General features: G+C 39.6%; 1 protein-coding gene across 2 annotated transcripts in view; it reads left to right on the top strand.

Moving 5' to 3' along the window:
- The window catches only part of ATP8B4 (ATPase phospholipid transporting 8B4 (putative)), a 245,667-nt gene that overhangs the window by 185,005 nt on the left and 33,468 nt on the right, over positions 1 to 27,194 (top strand). For both annotated transcript variants that reach the window (XM_088472812.1, XM_088472813.1), the window contains exons 14-24: positions 4,398 to 4,606; positions 4,887 to 4,930; positions 6,356 to 6,521; positions 12,202 to 12,390; positions 15,625 to 15,740; positions 18,364 to 18,528; positions 18,945 to 19,056; positions 20,195 to 20,300; positions 20,391 to 20,538; positions 23,558 to 23,741; positions 25,936 to 26,159. In XM_088472812.1, the coding sequence (XP_088328938.1) occupies positions 4,398 to 4,606; positions 4,887 to 4,930; positions 6,356 to 6,521; positions 12,202 to 12,390; positions 15,625 to 15,740; positions 18,364 to 18,528; positions 18,945 to 19,056; positions 20,195 to 20,300; positions 20,391 to 20,538; positions 23,558 to 23,741; positions 25,936 to 26,159 (1,663 nt within the window). The remainder of the gene's footprint in view (positions 1 to 4,397; positions 4,607 to 4,886; positions 4,931 to 6,355; positions 6,522 to 12,201; positions 12,391 to 15,624; positions 15,741 to 18,363; positions 18,529 to 18,944; positions 19,057 to 20,194; positions 20,301 to 20,390; positions 20,539 to 23,557; positions 23,742 to 25,935; positions 26,160 to 27,194) is intronic.

Genomic DNA, 27,194 nt, shown 5'->3' with positions numbered 1-27,194 from the left:
TGGCCCTGATTCAGAGCCGGACGCTCTGACCAGAGCGCTCGCTCTGAATCAGGGCCCACCTCCATTAATATGGAGCGTCCTCCTGGACGCTCGTATAGCTGTGGGTCAACACCCACAGCATATACGAGCGTGCAGAATGATGGTCGCGATGGTCTTGACTCTTGACCATCGCGACCATCGGAACTGCGAGTAAAAGCCTGCGGTTGGGTTTTTCAACCGCAAGGCCAGGAGTGATTTTGGCTCTATCAGAGCCAAAATCACTCCCACTGACATCACTAGTGATGTCAGTGGGGCCGGCTTCAGACGGTAGGCGTTCCCTTGGGAACGCCTCCGTCTGGCAGGCACGCCCCCAGCACGCCCACCAAAGGGGGCGTGCTGTCAGTCACCATCGACAGCACGCCCCCTTTGATGAGACACTCCGAGCGAAGGAAAGTCCTTCGCTCGTCGGGTCTCGCGCATGCGCACGACAGAGCTCCCTCCGTCGTGCGCATGCGCAGTGGGGACCATCGACCCACTTGCGAGCGGACAGCCGCTCGCGAGTGGGTCTGAATGACCCCCAATGTCCCTATACAAGATGATTAGAAACATTTATAACATTCACTAAGGATGTCTTATTTTCTTTTGCACTGTCCTTCGATATCTGGAAGTCCCTATTATGTTTGGCACACACCTAAATTTATTTGTATTAACATTTATTAATATATAGAGTCAACATATTACATTGTATTTTACAATTGGGAATAATACAGTAATAAAATGAGACTATGTAATAACAGACAGACAAAGAGGTAAGAGGGTTCTGCTCGCAAGGTTACAATGTTCTGTATAGGGAAATAGGAGTTTGAGGAGTAGTGCTGCATATTGCATATTGGTCCAGCCAGATGCAAGAGTAATAGACTCTGTTCTTGCTGGGCTATATTACCCAGTCACACAGGGCTGTGTCAGTGGGTTACGGAGTGTAGAAAGAGAACAAATGTAAGTTTTGTGTGAACTAAATTTGCTTATTCTCTCAAAGACACTATCCCTACTAGACACTACCCCTAAATAGAGGGAAAATGGATGAATATAGGCAAATTTTTAAAGAAAACATCCTGCGGTCTACAAGAGGCCTAATAGGTTGTATTCCAGCAGGACAGCGATCCAAAGCATGCAGCATCAGTGTCCTGGAATGGCGTTGTCACAAAACCCAGACCTCAATAACACTTAGTATTTGTTGAATGCTGTTCAGCAACAGTCCCGTCCTTCCTAATTAAGCCCCATCAAAATTACAAAGGAAAAGGGGCAAAAAGTGCGTCTAGGTGTATAAGACTTGTCTAAAAACAATGCTCAGCTGTAATTGTAGGTAAGAATGATTCTACTTTGTATTAAAGTGAGGACATGAGTACTTATGTAATCAATTATGTATTTATTCACATTAAGATGAAGTTTGTTTTGTTTATTTTTTCATTTGATATTACAGAACACTCGCAAAGTGAGTAACCGGTAGTCAGTGTTTGGGGGTGGTACCAGGGGGAAGGTCAGCCCACGCAGGCATGTCTGACCGTTTAACTGCTGTTTCATGGGCGTGCATGATTTAGCCATTGCGATCTCCTTCACAGCATAAGAGCTCTCTGCGTGTCAGGAGATCAACAGTGTTTGTGGCTGGTCAGAATCAACTTACATGCAAGGTGACTGCCCGATGTGCGTCGATGGTACCGATGTTTACACTGTTGCACGTCGTTGGATGGATATGAGAAGGCAGCAGTGGGCGTCCCTATGCTCGGCTTTGCTTTAGAAGGCATTAGCATATTTTAGCAGCTGCAATCCATGAAAGAACGCAGTTGCGGTTGCATTAGTGTGAATCTTGGAATCAAGCCCTTACTGCTTATCATTGATAAGACTGGAATAAATGCAGGCTGAGTCCATAATAATGTGAAAAATGGTACTGGAACTGAATATAGCCCCTGTGTATTATTATTTTAATGGAAAGCTTCATCTACCAAATCTGTGGGATACCAACACTGATTTAGAAATGTCACATTTGTCATTTACATTGAATGCAAGTGGCAAAGGAGATGGAGAAGATTGTCAAATGGTAAATAACTAGCAATCATGTCACAGAGTGCTATAGAGCAAACATTCTTTGTAGCTATAAGGTTTGTCAGAGTTGTAATGTGTTTAATAACACCAGATGTAGGAATTAGTTGCTAACAGGATGCTACAAATCTCAAAAATGACAACATGTATGTAATGCAAAACTAATCCTCCCACCCCCCTCCCAGAGACTCTTTTCGGGGAGTAATTGTGGCCCCCTGTGAGAGTAGACAAGTCTCGTGTTTCTCCAATGAAGTGGACGGTTCAGGAGTTTGTTGATGCCGAATTGTGCCCTAATGTCCACGCCCCCTACTCCATCCTCCATGGCACTAATAGCAGTATGGTGCAGTGGAGCCGCAATAACGCAATTCGTGGCATGTCCAAAGTCCAAATTCTCGGGAGGGGAGTATTAAAAAGCAGGTATAACTTTAGCACACCTAAATAACTGGATTATGTCATTTTATTCTGATGGTATAGTAAACTAATGGATCATTCTTTTTTTGCGTGCTGTGCTTCTGCATTTGTATTTGTTAAATTATGTCCACCAATCACATCTCCGAGGCCGTGAAATTCACTCTGTGCTAATTTTTGTACGTTTACCGATCCACCAGAAAACGTCCAGTGTTTAAACACCTCTTGCTGCCAAATTATGACCACCCGCTACATTAATTTCAAGTATCCCATTGTTCTCCTGGCACCCTGCTTGATTTAGCCTCATTTATTGATTGTGAGGGAGAAATGCACTGTCAGTATTACAAGTCTCCCTTTTGTGTGTGGGAATGTTTAGATTGCAGAAGTCAGAGCGCATCTAAAACTACGTCTTTCCATATCAGAAGTGTAACTGTAAGGTTTAAAATGCATTCCATTAAAAGTAACGATACCCAATCTTCAAGTGATGGTAGGAAAGAAAAATTATTTTATGTTCAGGAATAGTCTGTCCTCCATCACATAAAGTAAAGGACAACATATACCTTCTAAACACCTGTGGTTTTCAAAGCGGATACAAAAGTAGACACTGTGATATACGCCTGTAACTCATTATGGCATGCAAATCCATGTCCTAAAACATCTTGTCCGCCACTGGTAAATGCTCCCAGTGGCAGAATATTTCACCTTCATAGCCTGTGTGTTGCCTCATTTGTCAACCATCTCCACCATGTTCTGTCTCTCAGTGGCAACATATAATAATATTTTCTGTACACGCTTTATGACTAAATCATTTTGGTTAACTGAAAGAAGAACTTCACATTAAATTAAAAAGTTTGTTTTGGGTCAAGTTCACTATGTAGAAAAAACAAATACATTTTTTAATTTTTGAGTGCAGTTTTTTCCAAATGAGGTTCCCTGATTCCTCCAAACATTCTGGCACTGCTCTCCTGAAATAGACAAGCTGTAATATGAAAGAGGAGAGAAGCCCTATCCAGGGAACTCTGTTGACTCAATTTGAATCCAAATTTGAAGTTTCTTGTTATGTTCTTCTTTAAATGCTTACATTATTCATCTATAATACTGCCAACATTAGATTTCCAGTCTTGGGAAAAGTTCTATATTGAGTTGTTTTTAAAAGCTGTAGAATCTAATGATCTAAGATAGCTATACAATGTGAATAAATAAATAGCTGCATATAAATTAACAATTTTGGATTTAGGAAATATAATACATCAGATTTTACCATCGCCCACTTCAGTCCATGTACAACAATATTGCAAGAAAAAACAGTAATATGTACCCCTGTTAAACATGCCTAAAAATGTAAAAATACAAAAACAGCGAAAAATGTCATTTTGCAAATTGTAAGAAATAATCTGATGAAAACCAGCTCAGATTTTGACCACCCAAATGATATATGTAAATTTAAAAGTAAGTTTAGTATGTCACATTGTATTATTTATTAAAAATTGCTAGAGGTGGTTTAATACTGTATATAGTAAAAATAGTTTATAATTAATCATCAATCATTTCACCCTTATGTTTTGCTTGAAAAGAGGTTTTTATTTTAGCGATTTATATTTTATGTGTAGATGTTATTCTGTTGTGCCATGAAAACTATCATAACAGGACATTTTGAAATATATTAATGGTATTTTTATGGATTTTGGATATTATTTTTATAGTAATCCACTAATGTCGATGATGCCTAAAATTGTATCATTATTTAACAAATTTTCACTAAAATGAACATAATTCATCATGCTTCTCTAATTTCGCTCTATGATAAAGTCATGCTTAGTTATATGCGTCACTCTTCATTCTAAATCTAAATTATTATTTATTTTTTTATATTGTCTTTACTCAGCTGTTACATTCTGTTTTGTCTTTAAAAGTGTTGAGGTTATTCGATTGGGACACAGTTACTTCATCAATTGGGACCGAAAAATGTTCTACTCTAAAAGAGGCACCCCTGCAGAGGCCCGCACTACGACCCTCAATGAGGAATTAGGTCAAATAGAATACATATTTTCTGACAAAACAGGGACACTCACTCAGAACATTATGACATTCAACAAATGTTCAATTAATAGAAAACTGTATGGTAGGTAAAATAAATTACTTTTTATCTTTGCATAACATGCATTTATGTTGAATATTGACTTATTGGTTTTTCTGCTATTACCGCTCAAGAATCATCAGCATTCATCCTGTATATTTTTTTGTATCTTTTTGTATTTTACTGTAAGGTGTATGGCTGTGTATTTTAATAACCTGCACTTTGTGACAGTTTGTATCTGAATGTTTCCTGTGCTGAAAAGTAGAGAGGTATGGTAGATTGATGACTTTAATGGTAACTTATTATTGGTTGTTTTATTTTCTAGGTGAAGTACGAGATGACCTGGGTCGTAAAGTAGAAATTAATGAGGTATCGTGTATTGACATTAATATCAAAGTTTGTTTTGTATAGCACTTGTAGTTTTTCTTATACTTGCAATACTGGAGATTCATTTACACACCTAGCTTTGGACCAGAGCATCAGCCATTTTCTTTCATTGAGGGACATTTACAAAAAGAAAAATCTGCTTTTTTATATATGTGCAAAATTTTGTTGGTTATAGAGGACCGAAGGGTTGTAAATTCTTTCGTTAGGAAGCTATTTTACATTTTGTGTCACTTAAGAGGTGCCACATTAATTTCTGTGTGTATGTGTTGGCTCTCTGTAGTGAGTGTGGGAAGAGTAATTAAGCATGTTTTAGGTTGATATTTTTGTGATCCTGCACCAATGTGGCAAAGTGGTTAGCTTTGCTGCCTCACATGTCTGGAGCTATTGCTTTGATTTCTACCAGGGCCCCATCTGTTTGGAGTTTGTACGTACTCCAGACGGTTGCATTTGTTTCTTCTATTGATCATGTAGTTCATATCAAGTAATGTGTCTTGGGGGGGTATCCAGTTACCCGTGAACGGTGAAAAACTGGGATTTTTCGTCGATTATCCCTGTTTTTCAACAATTTTTTTTTCTCCCTATCCTATTATTTCAGACGCAAATAGGGTATTTCGCCCGAAAACACATAGGATTCGTGATAAGTTGACTGACTTATGTGTTTTATTGCCTTTGCGGCGGTTAAAAAAAATGGCACTTTTCTTGGATTTTTTCTTGGGACACATTAGGTCCGTAAAAAAAACACGATAAGTGCCGGCATCGGGGGCGGCAATTCGGGGCTAATTGGATAGCCCTGGGGGATCCATTAGTGCCCGAACAATGTTTGGGGCTAATTCGATACCGCCCTTAGAGTTTTATAAATTTGTAATTCAGATGAAGTAAACAAATTACATATGTAGTCTTCCTAAGCCTCAAAGATGTGGCAGTTTTCTTTATCTAGAGTTGTTTCCAAGCAATCCATATTAAGTGTAACAATTAAGAGGAATAAGCGTGAGAGGAGGAAGTGTTCTGATGCATATCTACAGCAAACCATATACTGATGGACCTCACGTTCTGCACAGGAGCATGGTCAAAAGGAAACAGAAAAGTCACTCCTCAAATTTGGAAGCTCAAAAATTATGGCCAGACACATTAGTTAGAAGGGACGTCTAAATATTTTTTATCCTCAGTGGTCACTTGGGCAAACAGGGATCATTTTTGTGGCAGTTATGTATTCTGTTATTCCTGCGTGAAATCCCATCATGCAGCAATCAGATTCATGCATGGCTTAATTTCCTCCACGATTTATCACTCATTGGTGTTTTATGTACAGTATGTACTGTATATGTCCTTTGTTTTAGCATAATTTATCAGATTATTGCACTTTTAAAGAGGACATATTAAAACATTTTGTTCATGTATGTTTTCCAGAAAACTGTGCCTGTGGACTTCACATTCAATCCTCTTGCTGATAGCAAGTTTCAGTTTTACGATCACAGCTTAATTGAAGCTATAAAGCTGGAAGAGCCTCATGTTCAGGAGTTTTTCAGATTGCTTTCTTTGTGTCACACAGTCATGTCTGAGGAGAAGAATGCAGGTTTGTGTTGCCACTAACATGTACATCAGCCTTGCCTACCAGTGGGAGGCTCCCGATTTCTAACTCACACTTCCATTCCTCCGCAAATCCTACTGCTACTCCCGGTTTCCCACTGCAACCCCCCGTTGAAAATCCGGACTGCGCACGCGCGAGTCCGAAGTTGCCGGGGGGCGGGGCCTGCGCTGTAGACGTCATGACGAGAGGTTTCTTAAAGGCCGGGCCACTGCGGGGTTATGGGTAGCGGTGGCCGCCTATCACAGCGCAGTTGGGGCCTGTACGACTGGCCGCATCATCGGCAGACTCGTCATTGCAAGCATAGGTGGCAATGGTGGCCTCTTCACCCCAACATATGGTGACCCTGTTAACATGTAAAGTATAGGGAATTATACAACAAACTATTAGTAGTGGGAACTGTGTCATGGGGTCCATTGTGGCTGGGTGCAGAGTCTCACAGGCATTAACTGCACTCTGAAAGGGCACTCACTGACAGCCATCCATTCCATCTCTATCAGTGAGTGCCCCTCTCTAGGGGCAAGTAATGCCTGTGACACTCAGCACCCAGACCCAGTAAGTTTCTTCCCTTTCTCCTGCATTTATTTGGGTCTGTCTGACAACCTAGCAGTGTCTCTCCTACAGTGGCCTCACAAGCTCACATAAAAGGAATAAATCATGTGTATAAGTTTGTATTAGGTGGGAGCACAAGGACCAATATGATTTTTGAATAAATTTGTCCTGACCTTGCTCGCAAATTTCCATGTTGCTGTTGATGTTGGATTTCACAGATTTGCCGATCACGATCAAAAAATGATCATGATTGGCAGATCGGTGAAATTTGACGTGTAGAATTTCACCGATCCTGCAACGGATCGAAGAACATCAATTTACGCCAATCAGCATTTCCGACCCGGCAGATCGGCGTTTCCGATCCAATCACAGGATCAGAGTGCTCCATCTCTGATGTATGGGGGCCTTAACATCATGTATAGACATTGTCTATACAGCTGAGGATGCTTGGGGGTTAATGCAGACACTGGTACTTGTAATGCTCAGCAAAGAAAATCACGTACCTGAGATGCACTGATTCACTGTGACTATGCAAGCCTCAGTGTGACCATATGGGGGTTCTGTGTAATGATACGACTGCAGAAAGCTTCTGATATTAAATAGCTTCCTATTATTCCTATGGTTGCTACAGCTGCTACCCCAATTAGTGTCAAGTCCCTGAGCGATTACTTGTCAATCTGCTGTTTTGCAGCAAAATTGCTCTAAAAAAAAAATGCGGCTTTAAATCTGGCAACAAAATTGACGAATATCAGCAGTTGTTAAATAAAGCCCCCTTGTTATGTACTGAGTTGCCCACCTGCGGCTTCACAAATCCAAGCAATTGCGTACAAAGACGCGGTCGCAGGTCCTTTCAATAATCTGACTTCTGAGTATCCCTATGGTCGCAGGGAATGGCCGCATGTACTGAGACACCAGAGCCATGTTATCTGCATACTAGATCAGATACACTACTCAGATATATTAGATACTAGATCGACTAGATACAGGCAGCGACCCGCTGCAGAAAAGGTTGCGACATGCCTGCGTTTTACTGCCACTCCCCCATTACCTCTCCCAAACGATGGCCAAATGTCAATCGCCCTACATGAAAATAGTTCCTGCGAGCGATTACAGAAATGGACTTTGGCGCCTGCACCATGCGGCTCAGATTTATTCGCAGATTGCTGATTATTGCTCAACTGCGTAAGCATGAGAATAATGTACGTATCTGAATCGGGCCCTGTATCACCTACACTTGGTCAGTAGGGAGTTATGCTTTGTGCTCTAGTTTTTATAAATATCCCTCAATATATTTTATAAATTTGTTTCCTTCCTGCTTTATTTTGAAGGACTGTGTTGTATGTTGAATGGCTCCTAGATCATATATGGGAGTGCTAGATTTGGTATGGATTTAGTACAGTAAAAAATATTTTGGAGAAATGCTGAATGAGTATCTCATACTGTATATGTTGGCTCTTTCTTTCCTTGGATTACTCTGTTCAGCATTTAGGAACAGAAACCCCATTATCATTAAATGTATATGTTGTTTAAGAAGAACACTTCTGGTAACGGCAGGGGTTAACCTACTGCAGATCCAGCATGCCGCTAGCTGGGAGACTTCAGTATGTGTTGCACTTTAAGTTATGCTTAAAGAGCTCACGGTATTTATAATTTTGCTACCTCGTGGGTTTTAGGTCAGACACGTGTTTGCAGTCCTGGAATTTTCAGAATTGCTGTGACTCAGGCTGATACAGAGAGAATTGCTCATGGTGTGCATGTTTATCAATGGGCCCCACAAATCTTCCCCTGACTTTTTTCACAGGCATTTATTTGACCAAAAAAGGATGTTTTCCAAAGTTTATAGATATTGCAAAACTTAAATGTCTTATTCACTAAGCCTCATCCTTAGTGTTTTTTTTGTTACATGTAAGAAATGTAGGCTTCCAGATTTCTGCAGCATCATAAATTTCAGCAGTAATTCATTTGGGGATTTTTCTCATGTACATATGTTTCTTTTTTATTAAATGAGAATGTAAAGTTTATACAATGGGCATAAAGAAATCAGAATATATTATCTATAGACTATAGGATCTAGAACACAGTCCCATAAAAAGAAAGTACATGCTCTGCTTCCTTGTGAGTCCAATCATCTAGTCCTCACCATGTCCTAAAGTGTGATAAATTTAGTCTTACGTTTCAAATGACATACTGTATGACAGATTTTACTTTGTCATTATTCAACAAGCAATAACCAATATAAAGAAGCCATGTGTCAAAAGTAAGTATACATAGTTCATGTGTAGTTCCCTTAAGGTCCTACTTGGTACCACAGCATCGCAATTGGGTTGAGGCCTAGGCTTAAACTTGGCTATTGCAAAGCCTCTAGTATGTTCTTTTTCAGTCATTCAGTTGTAAATAACAAGCTTATTTATATATAGCTTACTGGCTATCAGATATTTTCCTCTACAACACTCTAGTATTTGATAAAAAGGAGTTCACTGTGGACTCAGCGATTGCAAGGCATCCGGATTCTGTGCCTACAAGAAACCAAATCATCACCTCTCTTTGCGGTTCCTGCGTTAACATGCTTTGTTTTTTGACAAACATGCAATTTTGCATTATCCCAAACAATTCCACTTTGTCCTCTCCGTCCAGAGGACATAAGTGTTGTTGTTTCTGTCAGGGGTAAATAGGCAAACCTAGACTGTGCTGCAATGTTTTATTATTAGCCTTTTCAGTAGTCATACTTGTTCAGTAATTTTCTGATGATAGAATCACAATCTTAAACTCTTGAACTATAATATTAACTTATACAGACGCCTATAGATCCTTGGTAGTAGCTTTTTGGTTATTTCTCTGAGCAATATTACAGTCCAATGGATTTGAAGTTGTTTTGAAATAGCCCTATAACTCTTTTTAAGCTGGGGGTAACCGGCAGCACTTACTGTATGCAACAGCCAATCAATAGCACACAACGGTCCAGTGACTTGGTACAAGTACCCCCGTAGCTAGTTTTATTTGGCAGCAGAAAATAAACAAAACATAAAAATAAATCCTAGCCTGTTCAACTCCCTCTCTGTCCGGGTGTAAGGGCTTAATGTCCAACTCACAAACAAAACCACATTTAGCTCAGCACTTGAATCAAACAAAACCAGCATCTCTCAGCAGGCCTCCAGCCTGTTTCCCTCAGGCAGTGAGCGAGTGACCAGAGAAACTGACACACCTTTTATCAGTCTCTCACAGGTGGTCCGGAAATGAAGGTTGCTCATTAACTGGTGATTACCACGCAGAAGTAAAAAATCTGGGACATATATACCTTCCATCAGGTATACCATTGTCATGATATGGAAGCAGTTAAGCATTGACTTTTTTTGTTGTTAAATAAATAATTACAAAGTAAAGTCTGTTTGGGATTGTATTTATCAAATGAGATTAGGACTTGGTGAAAACTAGGTGAATGGTAATTATGGCCCTGATTCAGAGCCGGAAGCTCTGAATCAGGGCCCACCTCCATAAATATGGAGCGTCCTCCTGGACGCTCGTATAGCTGTGGGTCACCACCCACAGCATATACGAGCGTGCAGTATGATGGTCGCGATGGTCTTGACCATCGCGACCATCGCCACTGCGAGCAGAAGCCTGCGGTTGAGTTTTTCAACCGCAGGGCCAGGAGTGATTTTGGCTCTATCAGAGCCAAAATCACTCCCACTGACATCACTAGTGATGTCAGTGGGGCCAGCTTCTGACGGTAGGCGTTCCCTTGGGAACGCCTCCGTCTGGCAGGCACGCCCCCGGCACGCCCACCAAAGGGCGTGCTGTCAATCAACATCGACAGCACGCCCCCTTTGATCAGACACAACGAGCGAAGGAAAGTCCTTCACTCGTCGCGTCTCGCGCATTCGCACCATCGACCCACTTGCAAGCGGACAGCCGCTTGCGAGTGGGTCTGAATCAGGCCCTATGTCCTAATATGTATAAACACAGATTTGAAAGTGTGTGTGTTCAGATGTCACCGTTGCTCTCCCTGTCTATAGAAAATGTTTGGGAACTGGAGTACATATCTTGTATTATCTGTAACACCCCAAATAAATTTTCCTCCATTTTCCCATGGCTTATGAATAGGTCTACTGTAGCTGATTTTGTCCTTTGGTCAGTGTCTGGGTCCCCATTCCCCCCACAAAATGTTCCTTTCTATACCCGACCCTCTTCTCGGTTATCTTGTTGAAAAAATTCAATAAACAGAATTTTATTTTAATTTAAAATTTCTTAGAAAGTAGAGATGCTATAGAGAAAATAAGTCTAGATACTCCTGGTTAACAGCCTGAATTCACCTATGCCTGAATTTTAAACAATGACCCCACCAAATACATAGAATGGATGTTTAATATTTGGTATTTTATATCTTTGGTCTGGTGTTCCACCCAGTTTGGTGGATCTGCCAATGTGCACACACAGGATAATGATGCTCCCCTCGCTCATGCCAGCATCGTGTTGTTAATTGACAACATGCATGGAAAGTCAGCCTCAGTGGGAGTGAGGAGAGTGTTAACAGTCTGCGGCAGACGTGTAGAGCATGCCAGATTCAGTTGTACGACAGTGCACAGGCAAGAAATATTTTGGAATAATATTTCATTTATGGAATTATACTTTAGATCTTTATTTAGTTAGTTTATTGTGCCATGAGCATGTTATGCAAATTGGGAAAACTGGGGAATAACAGAACGCTATTTTTATGTTCCTTGATTAAAACTTTGATAACAAAGTGGCAAAAAGAACTATATTCTTCAGTTAAGTACCAGCAGTTCTCCATCCAGTAAGCAAAATAAGTCTGTGAATGATTCATACTATATGGATTCAGAGTTTTTATGTGTGTAAACTTCCAAACACTATTAATAACAATGTGAATGCTTATGCACATTTTGTTCCTCTGTATATACCTAGGAGAACATGATACATATTTGGTTTACTTTAAAATATATCTGTATAATGGAAAATAATATTACAGCTTTTTATATGTTGTTTTATGACATCCACTTCACTATTTAATGCAGGTTACCATTGTTCATTTATTTTAGATTTCTTTTTTAATTTCTAATTAAAGTCATTTTCTGTACCATTTTCCCCACCTATGACACAGGGGAACTCGTATATCAGGTGCAGTCACCGGACGAAGGAGCGTTGGTTACTGCTGCCAGAAACTTTGGATTTATATTCAAATCCCGAACACCTGAGACCATCACTGTGCAGGAAATGGGGAAGATTGTAACATACCAGATGCTAGCAATATTAGACTTCAACAATGTCAGGAAAAGGATGTCTGTCATAGGTAAATGTCTCTTCTAATAATCATCATTTAACCATACACTTCTAAAAGGAAAAGTGGAGGTGTTGCCCATAGGAAGCAATCAAATTATAGCTATCAATGTCTTGAATATACTAGATAAATTATAGCTACCATGTGATTGACTGATGTGGGCAACATTTCCATTTTTCATCACAAAATGAAATCAATGCAAACCACTGTGCTGCAGCCTACATTAAGAACAGAATTGTAGGAAATATTTAACGTCTGAGGGCCTGATTCAGGTTTGGGAATAGAGTAGATAGAGCAAGTAATTGTGCACCTGAACAAACCATGTTGCAAAGCAAGGGGTGCAAATACATACATTTTTTTTTGCATGCAGGGTAAATACTGGCTGCTTTTGCATGTAGCCACAAATGTTGGACAGCTTTATTTTACACTGCAATTTAGATTTCAGTTTGGGCACACCCCTCCCAAATCTAAGCTCTCTGCACATTTTATATGTACCCCACCTGCACTGCAGCATGGGTTTACCAAGATGCACAGTTACTTGCTATTTATTTCCCAAATCTGAATCATACCCTGAGACCCAAGCTAGCTCAGAGGTTTCCTTACCTGAAATATGTACCTCTGATTTGCCATGATTTTAATAGACACGCACTACGTTCTGTTCTAGCCATATACAAATGTAAAAATGATCAGATTCTTCCACAAATATAAAGTTATATTTAGGAAATGTATATACTCCTGTTTGATTTCTGTCTCAACTGAGATTTTATCTCTCCCCCTTCCTAGGCACGGTCTACCTCTTATTTTTTTGGCTAATTCCCACCTTCTTTTCTCATTGTTCTCCCCTGCTGCACCTCTCACACTGCTACTCCCTTTTCTCTATGTCTGTCTCCTAAGTCTGATCTCTCCTATCTGCACTTATTATTATAAATGCAGGAACTTTCACAGTCATTTTCAAATATGTGAGTAAATCGATAAGGTACATCAATAAAATGCTATTCATATGTGTGGAGTTTCAGTTTTATTTTACTTAAATCAAATGCGTATTAAATAGTTACTCATTTTGCTTCTCAATAGAGGGGAGTTGTAATTCCACATATCGGTATATTCCAATGTATTGTTCTTCCTGAGCCAGGAAACCCATTACTTATAGATGATATATTTCTTGCAACTCTGACGTTGAAGGTTTATATGGGCTATGTGGAAAGAGAAAACATTCAGCGTCTAAAACACAAATTGGCTGTAAGCTGCGGTTGTCCTCAGAGGTTTTCTAACTAAAACCATGAATAGACTGAGATCTCTGTTCTTCATCACAGTTCTCTATCCACCCCGTTCGTGTCTGCTAATCCACATGGAGACAAGTGAGGCCAGTAAACATGTGTTTCCTTATGCAAAGGGAATGAGCTGGGTGTAGAAATTCATGAATAGAGAATACATTTTGGTATAGTTTAATTGTCTTATTAAATAATCTTTAAGGGAAAATATTTTGATACAAGCATTACATCAAATACATATCTTATTTAATGATTGTATGCTTTTATATAGTCAGTATGTACTATAATTCTTTGTGTCAATAGGTCCATGAAATGTAGGAATATCATATTAGTTAGGCGCTAATATATGAATAGATACACTGATAAATCACAAGCAGCTGGTTTTGTATGATAACCACTCCTTAGAAAAGCATTGCAATAAATGCATAAAACCAAGAGGCGAGTGGGTGAAGGTGTTATGTTACGTTTAGAAGATACTGAGATATTTACGGTTAGATAGATTTTACATGAATTGGGACATAGCACTTTTATCCCCAAATATATCAGTAACTATACTAACAACATTTAAATAACATTGTTACTATTATCCCTAGGTCATAACTTTCATCCATTTAAAAAAAGTAATTCTTCAGAAAATTGTTACATAACACAATAAAATAACCACTTGCCTCTTTAAACAGCACTCATCAGCATTATAGATAATAATAATAATAATAATAATAATAATAATTAAATGTAAAGGTGACTTCAGACAATGACACAAACCACAAGTGAAATAAATATACATGTTTAATAATAATTGGACATGTAATAAATTGTAGCAATACTAGATAGAGATGTATTTTCATTGTCAATTCATGGTTTGATTAATGATAATAAAGTCTGAATGGAATAGAATTGAGATTGTGTAACTAAACAAGTAAATAAAAAGCCAGCTAATAGATACAGTGTATATATAATGTGCTGTTTGTTAGCAACAAGCAGTAAATTTCATAGGAGTGTTAAGGAATCCGCTTAGTATAAATACCAGTGATCTGGATCAGCAGTGACCGTTGGAGTGAGCTGAGGTCCTCAGCCAGTTAGTGAATTCTGCTGGAATAGTCACTCAATCCAGGAAAAAGTACTTGTCAAAAGACACACGCCAGATAGCAACCACATGCAGGTGCTGCATTTAAAGTGGCAAGCCATTAAGTCACATTGCCAATCACTGTAGAGTGGGAACGTAGTGCTGGAAACATGCCCCTTAAACAGTTGCCTTATGAATGCACTGAGTACGGGGTCTGGACCTGATGTCGGCAGGCAGCTAAGTAGGTGCAGCACACATCGGTAATCATGGGGCGGGTGTTCTTTTCTGCACACTAAAATCGCATCAACTTGTTTTTTATCCATTTAGTTTCAAATTGTAAAAGATGTCGGATTCATTAATCTTCTTAAAATGTTGGATTATTGCTATGCACTAAAATGTATTTACGCTGCTTAAGTAGTTTCAATATTTTTCTGAAAAAAGAGCATTTTCAGTAGAGTGGCATGACGTGGGTCTTTTGTGATTGAATGTTTACTTTTCGCATACTATTAGTGGAGTTAGTAATTTTGTGAGCTAAACATCTATATAATAACCGCTGTGGCATGTCCTAAGATCAATATTTGCAATGAGAGCTGGGGCAAGTCCCCTTCCTGCTAATGGCACCCACTGGGGGGAGGGGACAGAGAGAAGGGAGTCACCACTGCTGGAAAGTGTAGCCAGGGTAAGTGTAGGGGAGGAGAGGCCCCTCAATCTGGCATTCGTCGGGTCCAATATGCTAGTGAGATATGTGAGAATGGGACAATTACACTTGCAATTGTGGTGCTGTGTCATGACTTAGCAAGTTTCTATGTACAAGAACCAATAACTATTCTGAGAAATCAGTGTATATTGTAACCTGTGTTATTATGTCAGCTGAATTCATGTCTACATATACTTGTTCTTTTTCATCAGTACGAAATCCAGAAGGCCAAATTAAACTGTATTGTAAAGGAGCAGATACTATCCTGTATGAGAGGCTTCACATCAGCAGCGAGGAATTAATGTACAGAACATCAGAGCACCTGAATGTGAGTTTTCCTTCTATTGTCATAATGATATATGGTTCTGTATATGCAGTAAAGTGTGAGATTTCGTACTTTCAGAGTAGTAAGGATATTTCTGATTTATTCACTGCAGCTGTGATCCCTACTGTATGTCTAGGACTGGATAAACCCAAACCAAGCTTCTCTTATTATTTCCATTTTAAGTGTAATGTTTTTGTCTCTAATCCTTAGTATTACCAATTAGATATCCTTGGTATTATCCCTTATATATTCCCAGAATTACCCCTTACATATCCTTAGTATTACCGCTTACATATCCTCAGTATTACCTCTTATATATACCCAGTATTACCTTTTATATATCATCAGTATTACCCCTTGTACGCAACATTATTCCTTACATGCACTCAATATTATCCCTTACATGTACACAGTATTACTCCTTAGATGTACTCAGTTATAACCCTTACATATTCTCAGTATTGCCTCTTACATATATACCCAGTATTACCTCTTACATATCCTCAGTATTGCCCCTTACATATCCTCAGTATTACCCCTTACATATATACCCAGTATTACCCCTTACATGTAATCAGTATTACCCCTTACATATATAACCAGTATTACCCCTTACATATATACCCAGTATTACCCCTTACATGTAATCAGTATTACCCCTTACATTAAAACCAGTATTACCCCTTACATATATACCCAGTATTAACCCTTACATGTAATCAGTATTACCCCTTACATATATCCTCAGTATTACCCCTTACATATATACCCAGTATTACCCCTTACATATAATCAGTATTACCCCTTACATATAATCAGTATTACCCATTACATATCCCCAGTATTGCCTCTTACATATATACCCAGTACTACCCTTTACATATAATCAGTATTACCCATTACATATCCTCAGTATTGCCTCTTACATATACCCAGTATTACCCCTTACTTGTACTCAGTATTACCCCTTACATGTACTCAGTATTACCCCTTACATGTACTTACATATCATCAGTATTATTCCTTATAGGTACTCGGTATTACCCCTTACATGTACTCTGTATTACCCCTTACTTATACTCTGTATTATCCCTTACATGTCCATGGTATGAAGCACATTGCACTTATCTCTACTTATCCTGTCCAAGTTCACTATCACTTGGTCCTCCTGGGAAGGATATCGCAGAGCACACCCAAACACTAAATGTAGTATTGCAACCCCACTGAGAGCACCAGCCTATAAACTGTCTCACTCAGAGTTCTCCTGTGCACTGCCACCCACGCCCTCCACATTAAAGTATGACCTTGTTCCACCTCTGATCCTCTTTCACATTTACTGATTTATTCATAAAAAGTTGATGAAATAAAAATGTCTGTACGCACCATTTAGAGCCGAGTTGAAGCTAGAACGCTTCCTAATCATGAATTCTTAGTCTGGTCGTTAAAGTACTCTATGACCTTTCTTCACAAGTTACTTACACAACATCAGAGAGTGGTTTGGTATAAGATTTACCATACAGATGTGTTCTCATATATCATTGCTGCAGTTGCGCTAAACGGCCCTTCTTGGCGCGCCAGGTCCCGTGACGTTTTTTTCATGCCTTTTATGCCTGAAAATCGTTTTACTCGCACACAGTGATGTCTGTGTGCGACTACGTCTGAATCTGTATACAAAATGCTACAATGCAGTGGTTGCTGCTTTTTTCCACGCCAAGTTCTGATGTGCTTTGTATAGACTCAGTCGCACACAGATATACAAGCTTCACATATCAAATTAACCAGCACAGTCTCCTGGTGTGTCCTAGTTGCATCACATTGCAATTAAGATGCATTTTCAGGTGAAAGACACCCATCGCTACCAGAGTCTCACAGGACCTGGCGGCTAAGGGCGTAGCTACCATGGGTGCGACCGATATGGGGCCCGGTCGCACCCCGAGCCCACCTCCCCTGCATCAAGCTCTCACGTCACAAAGCTCACATGAATCACAGAAAAGTGTTTCCTGTCTGCTGGGAGGGACGGTCACATCCTACCTCCCAGCACCCCTGTGTCTGGCCATCTCTCCATACATCCAGCGCCACATAAATGCTATTTTTTTAGCCTGCTGGGAGGATACATGGCGTCATGCCTCCTCCCAGCATCCCCACGCCCTGGCTGTCTTTCCCTGCGTCCAGCGCCGCCACTACTATGGTTTCTGACTACCTGCTGGGAGTCATGCCTCCACCCAGCATCCCTGCGACCGGCCATCTCCCCCTGCATCGAGCGCTGCCCCAGTTATCTGCCCAGTACTCAGTAAGATGGGAGGGGGTGTGTGCTATGTCTGCCTGGCAAGGGTGAGAAGAGGTGCTAGGTGTGCCCAGTATGGGAGGGGTGGGGTGCTAACTGTGCCCAGTGGGGGGGGGCTTCAGCAATTTGCTATCGGGCCTACAAAGTTCTAGCTATGCCCCTGCTGGTGCATTACTTGCGCCACGTGGCATAGAGGCTAGATATGAGGACACATCTGTACATTTTGTTTCTTTTATGTATAATCATCTTTGTTCATGCATTTAGCTTTCAGTGGATTACTGAATCTGGGTTCCCCATTATAGATATCATATTTATAAAAAACCTCCCCCATTTTTCTTTCAGGAGTTTGCAGGTGAGGGCTTGCGGACATTAGCCCTGGCATATAAAGATCTCAGTGAAGATTACTTGAAGTGGTGGCTGAAGGTCCTCCATGAGGCCAGTACGGCTCTGGATAGCAGAGAGGAGCGACTTGCAGCTGTTTATGAGCAAATAGAAAGTGATATGACGGTATGTTCCAATTTCTCCACCCTGATTAGGTTCTTTGTCTGGCATGTCCTCGTGAACATACATATTTTTCTACACCATTTAATTCCATCATTAGAACCATACACACATGTGGAAAAACTGATCTATAATGTGAGCACAGAGCCATGTGTTATATTTTATGTAATCTACATGCGTCTAAACCCCATAGAAGACACACAGATGTGAGAGAAATCCTAGCGAGGTGCACTATAACTTATTCTTTATCCTGATAGCAAAGCTCACATCATAAGTTATACTGCGATGATAGGTTTTTATTGCACAATGCTATTGGCATGTTACAGAGAAATGTCTGCATGCTGTAAATAAGATCCATATCTCCTACTCAGCTCATTGAATGCATTGTTAAAAACATGGCTGCTGTCATGTGTCTGTTACAGCTACTAGGTGCTACTGCAATAGAGGACAAACTACAAGAAGGAGTGACTGACACCATCGCTAGTCTCCTGCTGGCAAACATTAAACTCTGGATTCTAACCGGCGACAAGCAGGGTAATACTGGACATTGTATGTATGTGCTGGGCTCATTATTATTGCAGGAATGCTAACACTATAAACAGTACATGTAGATTATGAGGTCATTTCTACACTTGAACTATGAATTGAGGATTATGAATTGATTAGCATAAAATGTTACCTGCCATTTCTTTTCATGGCCATGATCACAGTCTCCATTGGTATACGTGTCTAAGGCATTCGATTATCAGACAATTAAGTATTAGTAAATTAGTAATGACCATGATCGCATTGTCAAGTATGACCATTTGTAATAAAAATATAATTACATGTATTTAGTGAAGTTCCCCATTTCAACAATATGTAGATAAACAGATGTGGCAACATGTTGGAACCACAGTTCCTAAGAGTGGTTAATAATGACATGTACGTCTGTTAAAATGTCTGTCAGACATCTGGCACAACATAACAGAGAGGAGAATGGAAGTAAAGAGCGGGGACCCTAAAGGACTATGTATAAAGGAACACACTGGGCTTTAGACTAGGCAGCAGTGTTGCGCCCCAAATCCCATATCATGAACAAGTATAACAATATGAGTGATAAAACCAGCGCACCTAAATACAACACTGCAACCAATTAAAAAAACAGTGCCACCTAACATCCACCAACGTAATACCAAAAAAGACATAAAAAGATTACATTTAATAAAGGCGCTGTGTTCATCTTGAAGTTCCTGTCAAGGACTCTTCAGAACTCTCTTTTCATGTGTTCATATATGAAAATAAATGAATAAAATATTTAAAGTGTAATACAATAAAAATAACAATGTGTCCAACAAAATCTTTAGTGATCACTCCAATAAGAAACCAAATTATCCAAATTCCAGAGTGAAATATAAATGAGTACTGTTGTACTGTATATATGCTTACTAGAACCCAGAAAGTAAGTAGCCTTCAATAGGGTCTGTATATCCTCCCTCACACAGCTTCCACCAAAATATCTCATCAGGCATCTATCATAAGTATAGAAAGCCAATATGGTGTATTTGACAGAGTTAAATAAAGAAATTAATTAGTGACTTTAAGTGATATATATTCCATCCCTCTTCCTCCTCCTGTTTAGTTTTCTCCCTATTTCATATTGAGATCACCGTAAATGTATTTACTTCCGCAGAAACTGCAATGAACATTGGTTACTCTTGCCACATGCTCACCGATGACATGAATGATATTTTTATAGTATCTGGTCGTACAGTAACGGAGGTGCGAGAAGAACTGAGGTACTAGACTTCAATCATAATTTCTTTCACAATGCATGGTACCTTCTTGCATCTGGCATTGCAGCATACATTATTATCTTTGTACCTCAGGAAAGCTAAGGAGGCCACCTTTGGGCAGAGTAGGAACCTTTACAATGGCCATCAATTCTCGGAGAAAACAAATGAAGTAAAGCTAGAATCTGTGTACGAGGAAACGGTTACTGGTGAATATGCTTTGGTCATAAATGGTCACAGTCTGGTAAGTATCTCCTTTATTCTTAAAGTGCCATGCATTCTGTATTGTCCCTCATAGGGACCAGCACAAAATGTTCCCAAAATTTTAAATTAGATGTTTACAGGTTCCTTTGCTTGGAGAAATCTGCAGCTGACTGTGTATGGGTCAGACGTCCGCTGACATGCAGTGTGGAAAGGGCTCAGTTTGCCTGTTTAATTCAACGTTCTGTTAGGCAAGTCATTAATTAAAAAAAATAACCATAGTTGAGACAGGTGTATTGTATATGGAATTTCCAAATATAACAAAAAGAGCTACGGTTACACAAACACTTGGACTTCTTCCTGTAGGGCAGTGTGCTGTCATTTATATTCTGTACTATCATGTCACATATGGAATGGGATATTTTTTGTTTTCTCCCAGTATCCTGAAAGGTCCTAAAACTAGTAAGGAAAAAGGTGAATTATTTCTACTGCTTGGTAAAATTGTCATAGACACTGGCACCTGCTTCTACCTACAGTAGAGCACCCCCTACACAAGGCAATACACAAAGGGAATTTTCTCTAGGGTAGTTTTTTTTTTTAGAAAGTCCCAAGCATTCTGATCAAACCTGTATATATTTGTATATATTTAGTATTAAGCATACATAAAACTTCTGAGGTAGCTGCCATGCTTGCTACTTTGGGCCCTGCTGCCCTGTGCAACTTCTCTGACTGCATCAACAGGAGGGAGCTTCATGAGAACCCAGTAGCAAGATAGAGTGCCATGTGATGCAAGCCAGCATTCTAATGCTCTCCATGCAGGTACTGCAGAGTGACACTGAGCAGCAGACAGCAGGAGGTACAGTAAGGTATAGGAAGGTAGATGGTATGGGTGGGGGATATCATGAGCTGTATCCCTCCTTATAATCTTTGGGGGCCACCAAATCATTGCTATGAAGCCAACAAATTCCTGGTTATGCCCCTGCTATGGATATTGTATAAATGTCAAGTATTAAAATATGATTTATATTTCCCTAATTAGTTTAGGGTTTTTTTTGGACATAATTTCATTTAGAATTTATTTTACAGTTCAAACACTCAAACTTTCTTTTGTATGTAAATACGGTGCTGGAAAACCTTTTTTCAGTGTTTCATTATCTACATGTGAGCTGTTGTGACTTATTATGTGACTACTTGAAATGTTTTAGTTTTATTATAAATGATGTTTCCTGAAGCCTTTATTATACACACTCTGTAAATTTGATGCTGTGTAAATTCACCTAGGATGCTTAAAAGCCATTTAGGCGGGTCTGACAGAGCTCTACCCTCCTGCCCAGTTTGCGTTATCTGGAATTAGCCATATTATCGTCCGTATTAAACTGCTGTTGCACTTCGGTAACGTACAATTTATATGGGGCTGCTTTGCAGCTGTACATGTATCCTTTCTGTCATTAAGAGCACAGACTGACCTTAAAAAGTATTTAAATAGAGTCCTGATATCCCATGTACCGTGGTTAAAGATCTCTCCAGTGGGATTCCAGTAAATCAAAAGCAAACAGCCTTGCCAGAGAAATTTCTTTTGAATACGGAATGTGTTTCTTGTACTAATTTTGGAAAAGTGAATGCTGAGGAGGACAGCTGTAATCATGTATTTCACCTCATCGTTATGTTTGACCTAATGGTTCAAATGATGATAAAATGTTCCACTGGGAAGCCATTATTAGAGAACCAAATACTAAACTGTAAAAGATCCTCCTCAAAGGACATAAACAATGTAACTTGTCCGATATATGTATATTATTTTTGCTTTCACAGTTAAAGGGAAAATGTTTTAGATGACTGCTAATCATAAAAAGCAAGTTACCAGTATAAAATGGCTATGAATAGCAATCACAGTCATAGAGATGAAAGCAGAAGGGAAGGTGTGTAAAATATGGTGTTGGGTGGATATAACTGAAGTACACGGCAAGCAAACTTTTCTTAATTTGCAATAGCTGGGATTATGCAACAGGATGTACAGAAGGATAAGGACATTGATATGGTGCAGTATAGGATTTTTCTTACCTATGACCTACTTTGTAGGTAGAGGCCTGATTGTAGTGTGAATATTTAAAACATAAGGAGGAGCATACCTGTGTGTGGCTAGATGATGATATCAAGCTGTTGGGGCAAGCAGATCATTGCCAGTGTCCTTGGTCCTGTTAGTGAATTGGGAAGATGATATCGCACTCGGGTTGAAAGTAACCATTTTCTTACTGCATTTCTGGACATGCCTATGTTGATCCTATCAATTTCTCACACACTGTATTGGATCAGTAAAGGGGGGTATCCACTAGACGATAAAGTTGAACGATTGAACGATAATGATAAAATCGTTCGATAATCGTTCAAACATCGTTTGAACATCGTTTGCAAATCGTGCAGTAATTGTTTCTAACGATGTACGATGCGCGCTCCCGCTGGTCGTTTGATCGTCTCCTCCATCGACTGAACATGCAGGTCAATTTCACTTGATTGCTTACAAATCGTTTACACATCGTTTACACATCGTTCATGCTGAACGATCAAACGATGAACCACTGTCTGCCCACTATAGCTGAAAGCTCTCAATCACAGATTAAAACAACATAGTTTATTGTTAGATCTTTTGCAAATCGTTTGCAAATCTTTTGCAAATCCTTTGCAAATCCTTTGCAAATTGTTCAGAGTGGAAGATCATATTTCAAGGGAAACTTCAAGGGAAAATCGTTAAGAGGTTGGACAGGGATAAAATCGTCTAGTGGATGCCCCCCATTACCTGATAATACCTGTAATATTGCATAATGGGGCAGATGTGTGAAGCTCTGGAAAGGGATAAAGTGGACAGGGATAAACAATCAGCCACTCAGCACCCAACTGTCATGTTACAGGCTGTGTTTGAAAAATGACAGTTGGGAGCTGATTGTTTGGTCGTTTATCACTCTCCACTTTATCACTTCCCAGAGCTTCATACATCTGCCCCAATATGAGGTCATCTTAAGTTACTTCAAGTAAATGGTTACAGAGATTAATTGTCTTTACCCCAGGCTCATGCCCTGGAAGCAGACATGGAGAAGGAATTCCTGGACATTGCATGCATGTGCAAGACTGTGATCTGCTGCAGAGTTACTCCTCTTCAAAAAGCCCAAGTGGTGGAGCTTGTGAAAAAGTATAAAAAAGCGGTTACTTTGGCCATTGGGGATGGCGCTAATGACATCAGCATGATAAAAAGTAAGACAGTAAAAATCAAATGAAGACATGTTTTCAAATGACAAGTTGATATGAAACAAGAATACTCATGACGATTGATCAATTTAATTCTAGATGCTACGCCTATGACTTTGCCTGCTTCCCCCTTAAGGTTCCCTTTTTTCCCTTAACCACTCCTCCCTGTACCCTTTTCATTTTACAAATGAATGTTGTTGGATACGAATGACAATTACATACAAACATATCGTGTTGTTTAATATTATATTTTTGGGATGCCTTTATACTCAGGGGTAAATTTACTAAAGGGAGAGTTTTTAGAAGTGGAGATGTTGCCCATAGCAGCCAATCAGATTCTAGCCATTATCTTCCAGAAGGTGCTAGTTAAATGTAAAGTAGAATCTGATTATTTGCTATGGGCAACATCTCCACTTCTAAAAACTCTCACTTTAGTAAATATAACCCTTAGGGGCATATGTATCAAAGCTTGATGTGTGATAAAATTGTGAAATTTATATCACCAACCAATCAGCTTCTAACTTACATTTTGCAGGCTGTGTTTAAAAAATTATAGTTAGGAGCTGATTGGTTGGTGATATAATTTCACAATTTTATCACACATCAAGCTTTGATACATATGCCCTAGTCTGTTTTGAGAGTAAAATATGTACCATTATTTTTTACATGTTGTACCAGTAAATCTTGATCGATGAAATTGTAACCAATGTCATTTTGTGTATGCAGTACATTCATCTTCTGAAATTGGACATTTTGCTTGTATCTCTTTAAAAATAGAAAGACAGTCTGTACAGCATATTTTGTCTCTTTTATGGAGCGAAGTGTTTATTTTCAGGTTTAATTTCCATTAATTTAAAGACAACTGAAGCCCATCCTTCATAGTTCAATCGTAAACAGGAATGTCTGCCTATAACAGACTATGAAGGGTGATACTGTCTCTGTGTTATAGTTAATGTATGGTGCAGGAGAAGCAATCACAGAACTTCCTACACTCTTGGGCTTATTTGGTAACGAATATATAATATATATATATATATATATATATATATATATATATAATGTGGATGTTAGTGGTTGTGTGTATGATATATAATATATATATAAGACACATGCACTAACACATCTGTAAGCTAATACATTAAAAGTATTTAGGGGAGAGTTCAATTAGCCGCGATAACCCATTTTCACTCGTTAAAGTGCGTAAAAGTGAATTTCGGGTGAGAAAAAAATTTGCCCTATTCAATTAACTCGCAAGTAAACTTAGCGCTATAATTCCTCATTAGATTTAACACAAATTTCTTTTTACTACCTCCTGAGTAGGTGACAAAGTTGGGGAAAATACCTATTTTAAGGTAAAAATGTCAGGACTTGGGCCCTCATTCAGAGCCGTACGCTAGTGATGTCAGTGGGCCGGCTTCTGACGGGAGGCGTTCCCGTGGAACGCCCCCGTCAGGGAGGCACGCCCCTGGCACGCCCACCAAAGGGGGGCGTGCTGTCAATCAACATCGACAGCAGGCCCCCTTTGATCAGACACAACGAGCGAAGGAAAGTCCTTAGCTCGTCGCGTCTGGCGCATGCGCACGACGGAGCTCCCGCCGTCGTGCACATGCGCAGAGCACAACATCGACCCACTTGCGAGCGGACAGCCGCTTGCGAGTGGGTCTGAATCAGGCCCTTGGTTCAGAGCCACTGGTACACCCTCCTTAATGACTAAAAATAATTTTTTAATTAACTTAATTTGGCCAATAATGACGTAACTTTTGGGGTGAAAATGTGCAAATTGCAGGAAAATAGGTTAATTGATATGAGATCGGTATATTGGGGGATGCTGTATGAATGAGACAGGTGTTTTTAAGATTACAGGTGGGTGTTAGAGAGTTGTATTTTAAGGTTTCTTAAAAGAGGCATAAAATGACACACATATACTTACTGGCATTTTTATGCCTATCGCGGCTAATTGAATTTCCAACTTAAAATGCAATGTAACCAAGTTCAGTAAATATTTGATGATAGGGATTGTAGTACATTAGCACAGGGATTACAAGTTAACATATATATATATGTTGAGAGATGAAATAAAAGATTGTTAGGTTGTAGTCAGCAGCTCACATACAATGTAGCGACGGCAGACAGTAATTCTGTGTGATAAATTAATAATTATTCTCCTAATTGAATTGTTTTCTCTTGTTGATGACTGCAGGTGCACACATAGGCGTTGGCATCAGCGGACAGGAGGGCATGCAGGCAGTCTTAGCCAGTGATTACTCATTTGCTCAGTTTAGGTATCTACAAAGACTCCTCCTGGTTCATGGGCGCTGGTCATACTTTCGAATGTGTAAATTCCTCTGCTATTTCTTCTATAAAAACTTTGCCTTCACACTAGTGCATTTTTGGTTCGGATTCTTCTGTGGGTTCTCTGCACAGGTGAGTGATTATGTTCCACATAATATAGTACAAGTTGATAATGTAAAGAATAATACAAATTAAAACAATGTAATCTTGAATGCAGTATAACAGCTTTTTTTACATTTAACTGTTTTCTCCTATTTCGCTGCATGCATTTATTTATAGATGAGATATAATTACGAAGAGCAAGGTAGAAAACATTCCCTACCATACTCAGCTGTTTGTGAATTACAGTACGTTGTCACATAACTGAATGAGCTTCATAGTACTGGAGAAGCTAAAATGGCTTCCAAGACAGAGGTTGTCATCATTTTGGAAACTATAGTTCTTTCTTAAGCCAGGGTGGACTTTTATTTTATGGTATTTTATGTATTTTCGACTGACTCTTACACTGATTGAGGCCATATGTCGGGAGGTAGTTGAAATACAGACAGCTGGGATGCAGGCGCTCAGAATGCTGCTGCTGGAATTAGTAAGTAGAGAGGGTAGGGGTTAGGGTTAGGCACTAGGGGGAGGGTTAGGAACTAGGGGGAGGGTTAGGATTAGGCCTTAGGGGGGAGGGTAAGGTTTAGGCACTAGGTGGGGAGGTTATGTATAGGGGACGGAGGGTTAGGGGTAGGATTAGGATACTTACCAACAGGTGTCGGTACCCTAACCCTGTCAGGATTGTGACCGCCGGCATCCCTTACCCAACCCCTCATGCCTAACAGCTACTTATAGCCAAGCATAAGAGACAACTTTTTAAAATGATTGGGGGTCCTCACACTACTCCCCCCCCCCCCCCCATGTGACTGAAAAATGACATGTATTGAGATGGTTAGTGGAAGCAGAAATATCGGGTTGCTAAATTATCTTCCCAGTTGCCTACTATATCCCCACAACCTCTTTCATCCATTGTTCATGTTTCTTTTTCTAAAGCCCTGGTCTATATACAATAGTCTGCGAGTTGCAGGAACCGATGTGATTCCTTTGATTTAGCCGGTAGATTTTAAAGTGGCAATACAATTGTTGCTACTTCATATATACAGGCAGTGTTACCAGAATTGCGCCAGC

This window comes from Taudactylus pleione, unplaced genomic scaffold (genome assembly GCF_031769625.1).
Source record: "Taudactylus pleione unplaced genomic scaffold, aTauple2 ptg000129l, whole genome shotgun sequence".
Lineage (NCBI taxonomy): Eukaryota > Metazoa > Chordata > Amphibia > Anura > Myobatrachidae > Taudactylus > Taudactylus pleione.
This window is presented reverse-complemented; position numbering and strand designations above follow the sequence as displayed.